The sequence below is a fragment of the Molothrus aeneus genome, chromosome 2 (assembly GCF_037042795.1).
Source record: "Molothrus aeneus isolate 106 chromosome 2, BPBGC_Maene_1.0, whole genome shotgun sequence".
Classification (NCBI taxonomy): domain Eukaryota; kingdom Metazoa; phylum Chordata; class Aves; order Passeriformes; family Icteridae; genus Molothrus; species Molothrus aeneus.
Genome location: NC_089647.1, coordinates 108310680 through 108328967, shown reverse-complemented (window position 1 = coordinate 108328967; position 18288 = coordinate 108310680). Strand labels below are relative to the sequence as shown.

The 18288-nt window shown below is 42.9% G+C and overlaps 1 protein-coding gene across 1 annotated transcript; it reads right to left on the bottom strand.

Moving 5' to 3' along the window:
- Positions 1-387: 387 nt before the first annotated feature.
- Positions 388-17990, bottom strand: XK (X-linked Kx blood group antigen, Kell and VPS13A binding protein). The gene is made up of 3 exons (XM_066571659.1): positions 17714-17990; positions 9373-9635; positions 388-4332 (listed from the first exon to the last, which is right to left on the bottom strand). Exons 1-3 carry the CDS (start codon positions 17956-17958, stop codon positions 3506-3508), a joined length of 1335 nt encoding a protein of 444 aa, XP_066427756.1. The 5' UTR covers positions 17959-17990; the 3' UTR covers positions 388-3505.
- Positions 17991-18288: the final 298 nt, after the last annotated feature.

The following is an 18288-nucleotide window of genomic DNA, read 5'->3' as shown; positions in this document are numbered from 1 at the left end:
GATATAAGTATATGGTAAATCCAGATGAATGTAAAACAAGTGTGCAGAGAAGAAGTTAGAATATTTTTTATAAGGTAACAATTTCTTCCCAATTCTCAAAGTAAACCAGTAAATATTTTCACACTGACAATGAGTAAGCTATACTAATCTTGTTCCATACAACACTGGCCTCTTAAACTGCCCCCATCTTACAAAATGTTCTTGCTGTTCTAAATGGCAATGGAAGCATGGGGGTAAAGAGCTCCTAAATCAATCACAGATTAATTCTTCTGTCAGGTCTTCTTGAAAACATTTCTGCTGCTATGAGGTGACAGATGACACTGTGCTCTGTTACCTTTACTTTGGATTTCCTGAAAGCAGCAGACTAAGAACTGACACCAACACAACTTGAGGGATAGTTTCAACATTTTAATTGGTGCTGTTTTACAAGTATAAAAGAAAACCCATGTGTCAGATCTTGCATACTCTTATACACACAAATAATCCTTGCTGAGCCAACCTTTGTGTGACTCAGGACTACTCAAAAGAGTAGAGTTTTCAGCAGTAGCCCTAAACCCTTCCATGGAACACACAGGCCCCTCTAACATTCATAGAGGAGAGTAAAAGCACAGTGAACTTGCAGCAAGAGATCACTCATTCATACACAGACAGACTTTGTACTCATATTCTCATGTTTCATGGCTTCTCCATGCAGCCACTGGATGTACTGACAACACCCTCCAGACTGTCATTATCTGGAGAAAAACTGCCTCTCCCAGCTTTACAGCACACTTCAGAAAAAGCAGCTGCTCCCTGCAAGCCCTGATCTGACAGAGCATCGTTGTGTCTCCCTCCTGCACCTTTCCACCAACAGTGGCAGCACAGCTGGATAAACCACCCTGGGCCATGGTGACACCAGGCACTGCACAGGCAACAGCCCCTCGTGCTGGAGGAGTGTTTGAACTGTATTTGGTTATTCTGCACAACTAAGGCAAAATCATAGGACAGTAACAGAACCCATATAAACTATTTTTTTTCCTCTCATAACAGTGATTTCAATATTCATCTCCCTATGCATGCACTTCAGGAGACTGGTATAAAAATAAGTAGTAATATGACACACACTCTAAATATGCATATAGAGTCTTCTGTGAGGTTTAATGGTACTCACTGTGTATTCATCTTGGGCTCCTGGCTCTGTAACTCTCCTACATTTTCCTTCACTGTAGCACCAACCTGGCTGAGGTTTGTGAAGCTTTCACTGTTTCCAAATGGCACAATCACAACTGCACCACCACTTACAGTGTCCAAACTCTGCTTTAAGCTCTCTCTTTAGATATGAACTACTTCTACATATGAAGCTACTTTTAAAATTTTCCCCCAAAGACTAATGGTTCTGACCTGGGTACATCTGTAAATAGGCAGCCACTGTAATTCCCTGATTATTGATATTGATGAGTGTCCAGCCATAAAGACAGATACTCAGTTTTGGATAAGAATACCAGAAAATTTGAGCCTGTGGGCTGAACTCCACAGATTTGGAAGAAACCTTGCTCCTTTAACTCTCTACTGAAAAAGAAAAAGCATAATCTTTTACATCTAGAAAAGCACAGAGAAATCCTATACTGTACTTTCACATACAAAGGTACAGAGAAACACTGTCGTGTCTTCAAGGAGTCACTTCACTATTCTATTCTCCTCTCCTCAGAGAAATTAGAATGGAGGTGTTTGGTGTCTTCCCCAGATATGAGGCACATTCCCATGGCAAAATCAGGCCAACAATCCCATTACCACCCACCAATAATTTAATGACATCTACATACACATACCATACATAGACACATATTTAGCAAAATGAAAACATAACTCCATAATAAAACTGAAATATGAAGACATTCATTTACACTGTGGAAAGGAAAAAAATAAAAGCAGGTTATGTCTTTGCAGCACTGCAGGTGACATATTTCATTAAAAATGACCCCAGACCTGAGTTTGAGACACTTCTAAAACAATTATGCTGATGTCATCCCTATTAAGAACTTCACATCCTGCATGAGGACAAAATGGAGGCTAAGCTTGAAGCACTGAGAGATGCTTTGGTCATCAATTATTTGTTTCCATGAGCAGCCATAATGTGTAACACTCAAAAGAAATCTTAGGAAGGTGCTAAGCAAACAAAGTGCAAAATGCTTTCACTTAATTTGTGAAAATACATATGGGTCTGTGTATTTTCACTAAATTCTTGTGTGTTCATCTGCTAAAGCTTTCTCAGAAACTTGCAAAATACACTTTTATTTGTGGTGATGTATTACACACACTTTTATTTGTGGTGATGTATTGCTGAGAACAAAAAGTTAATGACTTCCATTTTCTCTTTCAGACTTCAGTATCAGGGTTGTGATACTTCTGAGGTAAAGAAGTCAGAGGGTTTTGAATTAATGATATTAAACTAATCATAACAAATCACAGCTCAAAAAGAAGGAACCAGCGTCTTCTATCCAAGTACAAAAAGTCAATGAGCTGCCTACTTGGTGCACTACCAAACCCCTGATGATCAGGGTAGTGCTCAGCTCTCTAACTTCAGCCATCTAAAAGTCAGATGGACAGTCAGAACTAACTGTGAAGGCATCTGGTTAACACTGAGTAAAAGGTCTCCAGAGAGTGATTCCTATCACCTACATTTTGAGATGGGGCGAGTCACTCCCTGGATATGTGCACTGGAGAGCACCTACATGACTGGTACACACTGTCTGCCCAGCCTCTAGATATTTATACAAAGTGAACACCACCCTGACACCAGAACATCACAAAGTATTAAAGAAATAATAATGAAAGGAAAATGAGCTATTCCAGAACATCACAATTAATGTGTTAAATTTACTTCCCTTACTAACAAGCAGTAAACATGAAGGGTGAAACAGTGCAAAGCCCCTCTGTCCATCCTCAGTAACAGTCACATTTCTGTGTCAGTGCTGGCTAATTGGCTGTTTCATGGCAACCCAGACTACAGTGCATTGTGCAAGTCCAATTCTTCTACCACTGAGAGAAGTATTATCTTATTACACTGATTAGAGTGTAAAATAGTCTGCAATTTGATCAAAGCAGACCACAGCTACAGTCCATACATAGTCCAGGTCTAAGCTCTGTTTCCATGCTAGGGTGGCATGCCATAGGACATCCTATCTGAAATAAAAGCCATTGCCTTCCATCCTCAGACTTCCTGAGTCAGGTGAGCATCAGGACAGTTTCTCAATAATGTCTCCAATAATGACTTGAAATAAGCATGTGACAATAAACCTATGTGCAAAAAGGCTCTGAAATAGAAATCTACAAACAACGATTGCTCTCCGTACACAAACACAAATACTCATACACTGCTCTCCACAAAAACAGGCATGTCAGTCATCATGCAGTGCTACATCTGCAAGAAAGAAATCCTACCCACAAGACACAATGTCTAAGATGCACAATGCTCCCAGCAGGTGATCTGCCACCTTCCAAAGGCACCTACTTGCTTCCAGTTGTACTAGGCATTGGAAGAAACACTTTGATGAATATTCCTGTTTTGGGAATCTATCGTCTTGCTACTGCCCCGTGCTTCATCAGTATTTTCAGGAGATTTCATCATCACCTTGCCTGTCAGTAGAGTGGATTTGTGATGCTGGCAAACAAAGTAGAGAATCTTGAAACAGGACAGCAAAGCTTCAGTAATGCTGGAGGAGAAAAGTTTTTTGCACGGGTGACAGAACTGGTAGAACACCAACATGAAGAAGATGCCCATGCAGTAACCTATCAGGAGCTGCAGGAACAACATTGGGGCACAGACATAGAGGTAGAAGTCTGTTCTGTAAATGTACCACATGAGCAGGAGGAAGGCGTTCTCCATCAGCCGCACGATGTAGTACACGGTCATGCGGTACCAGTTCTGCGATTTGCTGATCAGGTCGGGGTCGCTGAGCTCCACCTGCGCTGCCGACCAGCAGAACATGTTAATGCCAGCATACAGGAACGTGAGAAGGCACAGGACGATGGTAGTGCCCAACCTGCTCAATTCCTTCTCTATGTTCTCAGGAAACGGCGACTTGCTAAGCCAGAAGAGAATCCAGGGGTAGAGGAAGAAACCTAAGAAATTCAGTAGCACGACGACGAAAACCCAGATTTGAAGGACTGAACCGAAAAGCACCAGCACCGTGACTCGTGTGGCGATCTCAAAGCTCCTCCACATGAATATGCAGAGGTAGGCGGCAGGTTTCACACGGACATTGTAATCGTCGTACTTTATCTTAATGGCCAGGATGTTGCAGCGTAGGGCGCCGTAAACGATCGACAGAAGAGAGAGCACCATGAAAATACCTACAAAGAGAAAAGACAAATCAGGACCTTCAGCTTAGCAGCAGGCATTGCATCAGGGGAGTGCAGGTGCAGTCATTGTCACTGCACTCCTGCGGGTTCCCAGCAGGTGTAATGCCACGGGAGCCATTCCCAGCCCATACTTGAGTGAAGGAAATGAACTCTACCCCAGTCAAACCCAGCACATTACTCTTATCCCACCTCCTGTTTTGGTCACTGTTTGATATTTATTCAGGAAGCTGGTAAGAAAAAGAAGGCACTCAGCAGTCATAAGTGTCTGTCCCTCCTCCCCTTGCCCGGGGCTGTTCATACACAGGCTGTCCTTGGTAATTTCACAGCTCATTAATTACAGTATCCAACTTGCTCCCAAACTCCTACAGTACTCCACAAGGCACAGGGGTGCTACTCCCTTCCCACGGATGAAAAACTGCAAAATAGAAGCTGAAACTTTGGAGTAACTTGGACATGCAGATAACTTGGTGCTTGTGAAATTCTGTGTCGAAGCAAATCACAACAAAGGTATGGGATACAGCTCAAAATTGAAAGCTGAAGGAATTTAAGCCCAGCACTGTCCCCATTATCTCTGGCTGTGTAGAGAGATATTTGCTCACCTGCATGCACTGTGTTTTCCTATATATCAATTTTCTTTATACACCCATCTGTATCACGCATTTAAAAAAAAAACACTCCTAATAAAAATGTCTTTAAATTCAGATCAATTTCCAGTACCTCCCACCTACTCAGAATCCCTGAAAGGAAGGTTTCACATTTAAATTCTGCAGAAAGTGAAGGCAGAGACCAGATGTTACCTGGCACTGCAGGAGGGTGCCCTGTCTTGCCTTATTAAGTAGGTACAAATGTACATAAATACTGAACACAGAGAATAAACAAAGTGCTAACTGCCCACAAGTTTTTTTTATATTTGCATGCACAATTATATAAATATTTATTCACAATTTTTACTAACATGCAGAATAGCTGATATTGCCTCAGATATAATAATTAGAGTTTGGAATTCCTAATTATGTCAATTACATTTGCAATGCTTAGCAACTGGTGTTTTCTGTAGCCTTCAATTAGTTTGTGTGCTAATATCCTACAAATAAACTTTTGTATCCTATAAATAAACTGGATTCCCTGTTTTGGTATAGCTATATGGCCTAAATTATCAGGGTTTGTGCTTTTTTTCTAACTATAAGTCACTAATTTCTAAGCAATCCTTTGGAAGAAACAAGTATATTTTAAGACCTCTAACAACTTTCTAAGATAATTTTCTCTATCATTTCAGCTAATCTCATTATGACCCACAAACACCTCTGAATTACTTTGGAAAATAATTAAGTCTTTATATCTAATTTTCCAAGGCACTCAGTAAGGTGAAAAGCATTTATCATTTTATATGGTAATTTTGTACATGCCAGTTTGGTGGTGCAAATATTCTCTGGAAATGTTTATGTTGAAATTGTTTGTAGGTAGTTTTTACATCTTTCTTACAGCACTGAATAATGTCTCTGATAATGACTTAAATAACCATGTGACAATAAACCTATGTGCAAAAGACACATAGAGCTGAGCATTTTTAATTGTTATGTCTTGGAAAAACATCAGCTGAAAGCAGAAGAGCAGGTGAGTTCAGTCAAGAATATTGCTTTATGTCCTACGGCTTTTTACAAAATCTTTCCTGTAGTTTTGAGCTGTGAAAGAACATTAATTCCAGCAGCTCATGAAGCAAAAGAATGTTCTCAGAGTTAAAGGAACATAAAGAGGTACCCACTGGGGACTGAGTGCTGGGGTGCTGGAACTCTGCTAGCTTTCTGCTTTGACAAGCTGAAACATTGATCTTATTCCCCATTTTCACTTTAGGGAATCTATACTAATCTCAAACCTATCTTATAAACTCAAGCCTTCAAAAGAAGCATTTCTCCATTGATAGAAAATAAGTCATGCTGACTCTGGTTTAACACAGTAGTCCAGTCCTACTCCTTTCCTAAAAGCTCATCATTGCCACCAATCCTTCAGTTCAAACATAATTTATAACTCTGTAAGAAAGATGGTTTGAAGCAACCACAAAGGGAAATACCACAGGGTGACATTGTTGCTTTCACTCATCCTGAGCAGGCAAAGAAATGTAAATTTAAAAGGCAAAGTATTTTCCCCTGGAACATTTCCAAATCCTCCAACAGTCCTTTTAAAGGTGGCATTTCTCTTCTTCCTTCCTCTTCCCAAATGGCTTTTTCTTACAAACCAGACGTGGACACCCACAGAGTCACCCAGGGAGGCACGGATTTGCTTTGTTGTGTTTTGTTATTACATCTGAAGTCCTTTCACAACCTGGTCCTTCCCACTTCAGAAACTGCTAAGACAGCAAATTCTGTTCTAGATGAGCTATCTCACAAGTACCACTGAAATCTATTATAGATACTATAGTTATACGTATACAAAATAGAACTAGGACTCAGATTAGGCTAATACATGTGGGTTTCTAATGTTGTATTACATCCAACACTTTTACACTTTTCATGATAAGCAGTCACCAAAGCTTTATGTTGCTCATCACTAACCCCAAGAGTCAGTCCTGCTTTTGCAGCTCTCTGGTTGTCTTGATCTTACATTCTTGGCAGACAGTGAAATGACAGTTTTGAAGAATGCCAGACACTGGAAAGACCCCAATAATCCATAAGAAAACATCCAGAGAAATTAATGAATGCCATGAAATACACAAGAAATTTGCAGCATGGCTCTGGCTGACAAAGGGCTCAGCAAGGATGCATGGTCTTTTCAGAAGCGTTCAAGCCAACACTGGAAGCAATGAGGAGTTTCAAACAGATTTGAAAGGGACATGCCATGCCCCCAGCATGATGGTAAAACAGCTTCAGGTTCTCAGGTGATTATGACCTCATTACCCCCCGAACAAGCAGAATTTACACAGAATGACAAGGGATGTAGGAATCCAGAAAAATAACAGATTGATGAGGAGACAAGACAAAACACATGGAAACCAAAATACAAGACAGTGATAATTATAACAGATGCAAATGGAAGAGAACCTGAAATTTGGAGGACCAGTGTCAAAGAACAGGGAAGCTGAAGACATCTGAAGTGTGGAATAAGAACTGGGCTGGCTGGCTGAAGAAATTGCAGAAGGTTTCAGTATATCAGCAGCTAAGATACACACAACAAGAATGTGGCTAGGACTCTTGTTTTTCTGATGAATGAGCTCTAACAGACATTGACACCATTCCTAACACCTTTTTTTTTTCTTTGCATTTCTGTATTTTAGAATTGCATCTGTATGGAGATGCTCCTGGGAAGCATGAAATAACTGTTGCATTTGCAAGTGGGTTTACCAAACTCTCTGGTGAGCCAGGTTATCTTTGGTCATTTCATCCAAGGAATGTCAGTTATCAGTTTGTGATTACAACTTATCTCAGCAGAGATAAGCTAGAAGCAATAGAGCATTACAAATGATTATTAAATATGCAATTCTCTGATCATCTAGAACATACGACTTCTCTTTGGAAATCATGACCAGTAAGGTCAAAACTGGTAATAAAAGGACAGTAAAAAGATGACCTTTCTCAAGTAAATGCCATCTACAGCAAAGTGACTGGAGATTTTGCTAATTGCAGAGTTCAGCAAAGGATTCAATCACATTGTCTCCATCCCACATCACAAGTGCCATGGTTATTTGAAGGACCTACCTTAGTTATGAAGAACTTAGGGACTTGAAGGAATAATGTCTAACTCAGGAACTGGAAGGAGTAATGTCTTCCAAGAAACTACTGCTATGATGTTCTAGTTTTGGCTGGGGTAGGATTAATTTTTTTCTAGTGGCTGATACAGTGCTGAATTTGGATTCAGTATGAGAATAATGTTGATAACACACTGTTTTAATTGTTGCTCAGCAGTGCTTTAAGTCAAGGACTTTTCAGTTTCCCATGCTCTGCCAGTGAAGAAGCCCACAAGAAGCTGTGAAGAAGCACAGCCAGAACAGATGACCCAAAGTATCCAGAAGGATATTCCATACCATTGCTATCATGCTCAGTGTATTAACTGGGGACAGTTGTCTGGGAGGAGCCAATTGATGCTGGGGGATGGTTTGTGCATCACTTGTCCTTGGGCTTTATTTTTTTCCCTCTCTCCCTCCACCCCTCTCTATCACCTTCATTACTACTACTATTATGATTATTTTTGTTATTATTATTATTATTACTACTACTACTACTATTATATTTGACTTTATTTCAATTAGTAACTTGCACCTTAGCCTCAGCCTCCCTAGCTGTGTAAAGATTCTCTCAGGGCCTTAGAGATACAAGAGCTATTTAGTGTTTCAGTGGAAATGCACCTTAAAGTTCAGCAAAGGTGCCAAAGTCCTTTCTCACACTGAAAAGCTATTTGTCCCATGATGGTTCTCCATTTAGCAGTGTGCCAGAAAACCAAGAGCATATCATAGAAGCAAGATGCAGAGTGCCACAGTAAGACAGATGTGTCCTGGCAAGCCCATGTTGGTGAAGGCTTAACAGCTTGGGTCCAGAGATGAGATGACCACAGTTGCATAGCAGCTTACTGAGTCCTGCCTTATGATTCCAGAATCAGAGTCTGGCACAAGTAAAGATAGTTCATGTCCTCAGTTCATACTTAAAAATGCTTTCCTGAAAGTACATCTTCCCTAAGGCAGCACGACAAAACATGCTCTGCAGTGTACCCCAAGGAATTTTCCAGAAAGTTTTGCTCAAAAAACAAAATGGAACAGAGGTAATTTTAAAAATTCTTCATGAAGACAGCTTGGTCCCTCCAGCTGCCTCCCTCTCATACCATAATGGTCACTTTATCAAATCAGTGTTTTTACAGCATCCAAGTGTGCTACAGAAGGTGTCATAGTCTAAAACATGATGATATAAACTTGAAAGCAACATCACCATCAAAAGCTATCAGGGAGATGAAACCCATTGCAGAATTCTTGGTTCTTGTGCAAGGCAGCTATAACTGACTGCCCTCCCACCCAAACACCAAAAAAGTCATAGCAACAGCTCCACCTACTTCTGGCCACCGTGACCTCCTGCTGCAGGACACAGATGTAGAGCTGGAGCGTGAGCTGGGGCGCTGAGCCGAGGAAGGCCTGGATGACAGAGGCCCTGCTGAAGGCAGACCTGTGTGTGCGCAGCTTGCCTTCAGCCTGTCCCACTTCCTTCTCTACTTCTTCTGAGTACCCATCCTTGGGCATCTGCCTCTTCTTTGTGATGCTGACATAGGGATCTTCAACTCTGCCAGCACGGAAGTAAATGTAAAGGGCTTCCACACACCTACAAGCAAACAAGTAGATAGAGTAACAGGGAAAAATGAAAGAATGAAAGCTCTCCCCACTTCCTGGTATTCTAAGCAGTCACATACTAAGTCCTAAGCCATTTTTTCATAGAGCAAAGCCTGCAGGTTTTCTCCTCCTGGTGAACTTGGAATATGACAGATTTCATTATTTAAAACAGGAATTACATGTTACTAGAGGGCAGGAACCTGGCAGTGCCCTTTGGGCTGCTTGTAGTACTCAGACTTGAGAGGAGGTTTAATTATTTTCTATGAGTTGCCCTTGCTCTCTGGTGTCCCATTAAAGTCCTTAAACTGCTCATCTACTACAAGGATGCCAAACCCAGGACCCAAATTGGAAGTGTGTTTCTTCAGCTACTCATGTCGTTTTCTTCTTGCTATTGATACATCTGTGAGATGCTAATGGGACATGGCAATAAACCCACTTTTCATTTTTGCCTTAAAACATCTGAAGAGAGAAGCTTGGGGTACAAGCAGGTGCACACGTCTCCAAACTTTACCAAGCAATGGTTCAAAACACCAGTAACATGCCAGATCAGTGGAAAGACAACCCTTGAAGTCAACTTTTTTTTTTTTTTTAAGGCACAAGATAGGAGCTTTAGTTCTTCAGTGTGCTTATGTTCACTGTACTGTTAAAGAAATATTAAATATAATCTGGCAAAAAAGATTCTAACTAAGAAGATGCAGTGTTTCCAGTTGCTGCAGCTCTTCATACTTTAAACACAGTGGGAGCCAAACCCTCTTGTTTATACAGGTCTAACTTACTGCCAGGTAACTCCCAAGGAACAAACTGGTGCCAGCACATACACTTCTACTCATAAATTACATATTGTTACAATATTTGCTGCCTTCACCCACGCACAAAGATAACTCCATACATTTGGGAGAGAACAGAAAAGGCTGTCTCCAGAAAATGCTGCAGCAACAAGGACAATCTGGCTCCTGGAGTATAAAAGAAGATAACAGCCCCGGAGAGATATCTGCAAGGAAAGAACATCTTCCTCAACTTCCTTCCAGTGATTGTTTTTTAACTGCCTAAAATTTTATGAAAACTAGTTCATAGTTTTCATTAAGTTTACTCATGAAGAGTTCTCTTCAAAGAGAACTGCTTGGGTGTGAAGGTGTCAAGGGCAGGCTTGGGCATCAAGCAGGACCCAAAACACACTGGGAAATACTCACCCCTGTCTAGGAAGTAATAACAAGCAAGGAACAGGTGAAATCACAAGATGAAGGGGAAGGGAGAAGAAAAAAAAATTACTTCTGTTTAATTTATTAAACTTTACTTCATTTTTTCCTCTTATTGGACCATTAGCAAGTTTCAAATGCTCTAGATGAAGAGCAGTTTTGGGATTGTATAGTACTATTCCTGATTCACTAGGCTTCAGCTATCACTATGACTAAAGCTATTCAAAATTCCTGCTGCTCTGGATGCTCCATTCACAGAGGTGACTTTCTGTCTTCCCCTGGTTAATCTTTTCACTCCCTGTCAATCTTGTTCCACATGAAAGAATCCATACAGCCAAAAAGAAAGTGTGAAAAATGAATAAGGCTCTGAGGCTTTATGAAGCCAGCAAAGATTCTGAAACCAACAAATCGATTTTATTCCAAAAAGAAAGATCCCAGACCTTTTTTGTCTCATTTAGTATTCACAGCCATGCATTCACCCTGAGCCGAGGGCAAGTCTGAGTATATTATGGAAAACTGGATCTCAGCATCAGGCTCTGAACTCTTGCTGTGTGTGATTAGAAGCAGATATAGTCTAGGGACCCATCTAAAAAAATATGTAGTGATCCCATTAAGGAGATCAGATTTATGAGACTACTGACAATAGCAAACATTATAACCAACGAAAACCAGAGTTTTGGAGCAAGCATTTGATTTTTTTTTTATTAGCTGGGTATTAAGTAGCAGTATATTGTTTGTGATGGGGATTTTTTGACCATACAGAAAAGCAAACATAATGTGAAATGGTCTGATGAGCAAACCTTAGAGCTAAATGGGGCTTTTACCATTATGACAGAGTAATAAAAAATGCTATATGCAAGCATTCAGATTACATTGATAATGATGCCCATTTTCTCCCAGGCCCTGCCAGTCCCATGCAAGAGTGTTTCTGGAAGTCAAGCCTTCTGGGAAAAATAACAAATGCATTCAGGATTCCAGCTGGTGCCACTGCCCAAGCAACTGCCTCCAGCAGGAGCAGACTGGCAGCTGACACACCAGAAAGAACAAGCACCAATCTAAAAGTTTAAGGAATAGTGTGGGAGGGGCACAGGCATTTGAATGACCATGCAGATAAGAAGGGTGCCCAACTGTGATGAAGAATCAATGCAGACCATGTTGCTGTGTCAGACTGTGACTTTGCCTGTGAAGCACATGCTGAGGGGTTGGGCATCTTGTCTTTAAATGAACTGCCTGGCTTGCTCTTTTTTAGCATGAAATACAACTAAGAGACAAAGCAAGAAGGGGATTGCTTCATGGCAGCTTTCCCCCACAGTTAGAAGCTCCTGCAGCATGGTGAATTCCACAGAAGCCCTCACTGCTGCTCTGCTCCAGAGGGACAGGAGTGAGAGATCCCAACTTCTGCACAATCCATCTCCTGGAATGATGTTTAGGGCCACTGCAAGAGCCCTTCACACGGTGTCAAGAGCAGAAGGCAAGCAGCAGGCTGTGTCCTCTGCATGTAAGGCACTGCCAACCACAGCACTGGCTGTGCACGAACTAAAATTGCTCTGAGAAAAAAAAGTCAGATGTACTTTCTAGAGTGAAAGTTAAGAGGTAAGAAAAGGATGGCGCTGCTTTCTCCCATGCTGCCATATCCTGGCAGAAAGAAGAGCCATACTTTTCCAGGGATCCTGACAGTGCCCACAAAGAGTGATTCAGCCCCAACACATTTGTCTTCTACACAGTAAGTAGGAGGAATAATCCTACCCTTATGTACTTGTTGAGAGTGAGCACCTCATTCCCTCTTTTATCATGGATGCGTGGGACTGGAACACAAGCAAAATAATGGTGGTGTGAAGAGGGAGAAGGCAATGAAAACAGGGAACTTTCCACACCCAACCAGCACTCCAAGAACAAATGGCTATTTGAGACCTATCCATACATATCCTCTGTAAATCTACAAGTAGATTTCGCTGATACATAATTTTCACTAATTCCTTCTCTTTAGAGAAGTATGCAAAAGACTTATCAGTCCTGAAGATTTACTCACCTGCATCAGGCAAAGATCTGCTCCTCACTCATTGTTCTACCTTTTACCTGCACTGACTTCCTGCTCACCTCACCATGGACATCTAACCCAGCTGCTCAAGAATAAAGGAAAGAAAATAGAGTCTAGACACATTCTTCCCATCTGGAAAAGAGGGAAGCACATCAAGAGTTGTTAAGTTTAAAGCTAGGAGGATGTCCTACAGTGAGGTCTGCTGATGAAGCCCTACAAGGAAGGGAAGTTTTTAAACCTGTTCTATTTTGAACTTTTAAGCAGGTCACTAGCAAAGAGAGACTACTCACAAGGGGCAAGGTAGGGACAAGGTTTCTGCACAATGTCACTGAAACAGTATCTGCACCATTAGAGCTTATTAGATTTCAAACTGCAGAATTAGATGCCCAAAACATGAATGATTGTAAAAAACATTGGGGTTTTTTTCTTTTTTTTTTTTTTTTAACTTCCTGCAGCTCACAGAATCAATCTTTGGCCATAACAGCAGCTCCTCTGGCAGGCTGATGCAAGCTTCCTCCTGCATCTGCTGTGCTGCTGTCTACATGGTACATGTAATTGTTTCTCCTTATGCCTTGAGAAACAAAGCCTGATCCCATTAAAAAAAAAAAAGTCTATTGTTTATATCCTTGTCCTATCATAACCTGAGGAAAACAGTCATTAGTGTTCTATATAGGGGGCCTGTTATATTTACTTGAGATTTGTTTTGCAGGAGTTCATCCTTCTGCTGACCCAGCCCTCCCCTGATTGCATCTCCTCACACAGAACAGGTTGGGCTCACACTGCACTAACAGAGCACCAGGGAACAGAGTCCCAAAGACACCTGCAGTCACAAAAACTTCCCTCTCCATGAAGTTGGTACCAGAAGGAAGCACTGCCAGGTTCACACCAGTTGGTTTTGATGATGCCAGTAGAGCCTTCAGTAAATCAGGTGGGAGGAGTCCCTGCATCCAGCACTCACAGTCCCAGCATCACCAACATCCCCAGTGTGTGACTGTAAGCCCTGACTGGCCAAGTCAGTTTGTTGGAAATCTGCACTTCAGCTCATGACCTTTTTGTTACTTGAAGAACTGAAAAGGGCAAGCAAGTTAACAGGGGGTTCTCTGGTGCCTATCATGAAGGGTAAGGACAAAAGGAGGCTCAGGGGGAACATTATTGCTCTCTACAACTCCTCAGGAGGTTGTACTGAGGTGGAGAACAGTCTCTGCTCCCAAGATAACAAGAGACAGGACAAGAAGAAATGGTGTACAGTTGGTTCAGGGGAGCTGCAGGTGGATATTAGTAAAGATTTTTTCACTGAAAGGGCAGTCAGGCATTGGAATAAGCTGCCCAGGGAAGTGGTGTAATACCCATGCCTAGGAATGTTCAAAAGGCATGTGGTGTTCATGGACATGGTTTAGTGCTGCTGGGTTGTCAGTTGGACTCAGTGATCCTAGAGGTCTTTTCCAACCTAAACAATTCCCTGATTCTCTGAGGGGTTATTTACACTTAGAAGAAATCCTTAAGTGTAGAGCAGTACACCAGCAAAATGACATCCAGTAATTATGTATTGGAATTGTAGCAGTGCTTAAAATCTCAAAGTGACTTTGGTGCTACAAGTGCCACCCAAATGAAGGGAACAAAGAGACAGACCCTAGCACAGGATCAGCCTGAGCCAAAAAGCTCATCATGACCTTCCCTAGAGAAAAGACAAAAGTAATAAACCTCTCATTGACACTGGCTACTGTTTTAAGTAATTTTTTCTGTTATAATTTACTTAGTGTGGTAAAAGAATCTCCTTTTGCAAGAAAAGAAAAAAAAAGCCAAAACCAAACCTACCTGAATAAATCTTTTAAGCATTCAGACAAGTGCATTCATAAGGAGTGGCATTGACCTGAAATGCTGCAGGAATCCCCACGATGCCCAGAAACCTGCAGTCACTTTGTTCCAGCCAAGTCTCTGCAGAGCCTCTGGCATGCCTGCATCCTAAGGATCACAGCCAGGCCACTAAGGGGAATAGGAATTTTGCTCAACAAATTGCTCTGAATTTATAGAGAAACTCCTAGGGAGTGGGAGAAGAAATTAAAAAAGGGTACATGAACAGCACACCAAAAGTCCTCTCTGGGAAGAGGGATGCTACCTAATTTTAGTCCTTCCAGTGGCAGCAGCAGGACAGCGAGTGCCTCCCGAGCAGGTGGAGTGTGGGTGGTTGGGGAAGGTGGTGGCATGCAAGAAGGTTCTATGGGAGAAAGTACTTTTTTTTCCATCACTCAGATGATTCAAAATAGGCTGAATCATTTGGCTTGCAAGGCTAAAAAGCCTCCTTCCCTGCCAAGATATTCCCAAACTATTCCTCAAACCTAAAGGAGTTTTTTTAAGGAAAAAAGGAAGGAGAAAAAAAAGTCTAGATTTTAAGATGATGAATAAAAACTCACACAACACATATGGGCTGATGGTAAAGCAGTGCACTGATATCTGAGTATTTAAGGCTGAACAGAGAAATCCTGACTGTGCTGTATCAAACAGAGATAGTCAAAAAGTTGTTAAGTTTCTTGTAAAGCCCTCCAAAACTGCCAGCCCTCTGTTGCAGCATGTCATCACACAGAGCCCCAAGGTGCTCAAACGTTTCATTCGCCTGCCACAAGCAGACAGAGCCTGGGGAGGCTCCACTGTCTGTGTCCTATTTGACCAAATTTGACCTAATTTGACCCAGCCCTCCCTAAGCAGCCCTGGGCTCTGCCAGGGACGCACAAGAGTCCCAGCAGGGAGGATGGAGCCGGGCTTCACACAAGGGAAGCAGATGACTGAGAGCAGCAGGATCTCTGGAGCAAAGGTTTGCCTATAAGGATGGACTAAAATGCCTCCAAGGACAATGGTCCTTTTCAGCCTACAAAAAGTAAAAGCCACAGTGCAGTGTAGATACAACCAAAATACACTTTGCCTTCTAGCTATCACCCAAACCTTGTGTGCATGCCAGTCCACACAGGGTAGGAAGCCTCCTGTACAAAGCAGGGAAAGGGAAGGTATTTTGTGCGCTGAAAACACAACAATATTTACAGTGCAGAGCTATATCTGACAGGAAGCAATCAGTTTCCTCATCTGACAGATATTGCAATCTTTAGCTGCAGGAAGGCAAGGAACGAAAAAAAAACCCAAACTCCAAAGCCCTTTACTGTCTCTGTCAGATCATTTTGACTTCCCAGACATTGTGCTGTATCCTACAAACCAATACATTTCCCTAAAAGTAAAGAGAGCTTGGTTTGTATTAAACTTTTAATTTGTAGAGTCCTTCCAGCCTTTAGCAAAAAATATGTTTTTCAGGTAGTATGAATGTACTACTCTATTTAATTATTAATTATAATTCCAGTTATCCTGGGTTTAGAGAGAGGTCAATATACATCACTTTGTCATGCCTAAATGATGCCATGGGGACTAATGGCATCATAGTCACTTGTGCTGTTGGCACAGCACATCCAGAACATCTCAAACAACCTGGAAATGCTAAGTTTGTAAATCTCTGAGAAAGGAAAAAGTGCAGAGTCAGCAACACACTAGAGGGGAGGAGAGGGCTTTCAGATGCTCACTGCTTTTACAGCAGTGGCTGCAGCTGGGAATTCACCAGAGAGCAGGAACTGCATTCTGTACAAGATAAGATTTGTGTTGTAAACTGAAAACTTGATGCTGAAAAAGAAACAGAAAGTCAAGTAATGCTTGGTGGTTGAGGTCAAAATATAAACGTATGTTTCTTTCGTATAATTGAAAAAAAATCTCCTTCAATTTCTTCCTGTTGCTCCAATCTTTTGTCTGCTTCCTCACATATTCTGGCTTGACATTAGATTCTTTCCTCGTCTTACCTCAATAAATTGATTTAGAATAACAAAAGTCATGTACTTAATTTTTGATAGTTTCTTTCTCTTTGCTTCCTCTCTTATTTTCCAAATATGTGGAAGCAGTTTGGTCTTAGCTTTTAGAAAATCAGAGCTCTTTCAGAATTGTTAAGCCACAACTTCAACATCTTTACAATTTTAACAAAGCAAGCAAAACAACATAGTTATAGAAGAAGTCAATGTTTTTGAAGTGTAAGATATTTTGTAACATCCAAACTGATCACCTTTCCTTAGCGTGAACAAATCTTTCTTTTACACACTATTCAGGAATTTCAAAAAGTTGGTGATACATCTCCAAGCCTCTACTACATACACACTGCATTTAATTCCCTTTCTTTTTAAATGAAAAATTTTAGTATAAATTTAAAATTAATGCCCTCCAGAAACATTTTGTCTTGGAGTTGCACACGGCTGTAACTTTTCATCTATTTTTTTTCCCGACGGGTATTTTCAGTGAGACATTGAACTGGAACAGAAAAAAATCTCCAAAGCAATTTGGGGTGGGAATCTCCCGTTTGGAAGGCAAAGCCAGACTACAGCATCACTGATGTTCCAAGACGCACGGATGGGACGGGTACTATCGTTGTGGAAGAAGGAGACACAGTGGAAGAATCTCCCGTTCTCTCTTGGAAGTGATCTGAGAGCAAAGCGCTGTGCATGAGGCAGCAGCGGACAGACACAACCATCTGCAAGGAGCCCCAGGGATGCAAACCCAGCACCCAGCGCAGAGCGGGACGCGGAGGGGCTCTGGCGGCTCCCCGCGGCCCGGCAGGGCTGAGCCCCTTTCCCCGGGGTCAGGTTTGTGCCCGAGGCATTCCCAAGGGACTGTTCCTGCCGCAGCTACGGCAGGACGCGGGAGCGGCGGCGCAGAGCCGGAGCGGCCCCGCCCGCACCGCACCAAGGCCGGGGGGCTCCGGGCGCCCCCGGCTCGGCTCCGGCCCCGGCCCGCTGGAGGCGGCGCGGACTCACCGACCTGACGAGCGGCCCCAGCTGCAGCAGGTGCAGCAGCAGCACCAGCGGGCGGTCGCGGCTCACGTCGCGGTGGATGAAGACCAGGCTGAGCTGCACCAGCGCGCAAGGAAAGAGGGCGAAGAGCAGCGTCAGCGTCTGCCACATGCGGTCCCCCGTGTCGTGGTACCCCGCGCTCAGGCACAGCGCGGCCGCCGTCTCGGACATGAAGAGGACGAGGGAGATGAGGACGGAGCCCGGGAATTTCATCGCAGCGGCCGCCCAAGCCCGGCCCGCCCAGCCGCTGCCGCCGCCGCCGCGCACCGGGGCCCAGTCCCCGGCAGAGGGAGCGCCGCGCTCGCCGCTGGCCCGCGGCCTCTGCAGCCCGGGGCTGGATCCGGGCCGGGGCTCGATCCCGACCGCGCTTGGATCCTGCCCGGCGCTGGATCCTGGCCGGGGCTGCACCCTGGGTGGGCTGGGAGCGGGGGAGGGTTCCCCGGCGGTGCTCGGGGAGCTCCCCCTCATCTTGTCTCCTTCAGCCGTCACACACTGACGGAGCTGAACTGAGGGGGTTGGTGGGAAGGGGCGAGCGGGTGCCCC

Bases quoted from the DNA above. Each gene is read 5' to 3' on its own strand.
- XK (XM_066571659.1), bottom strand. From the start codon at position 17,958: ATGAAATTCCCGGGCTCCGTCCTCATCTCCCTCGTCCTCTTCATGTCC. The intron at 9,636-17,713 runs GTCGGTGAGTCC...GTTTGCTTGTAG, and splicing joins CAGCTGGGGCCGCTCGTCAG to GTGTGTGGAAGCCCTTTACA. The intron at 4,333-9,372 runs GTAGGTGGAGCT...TTCTCTTTGTAG, and splicing joins GGAGGTCACGGTGGCCAGAA to GTATTTTCATGGTGCTCTCT.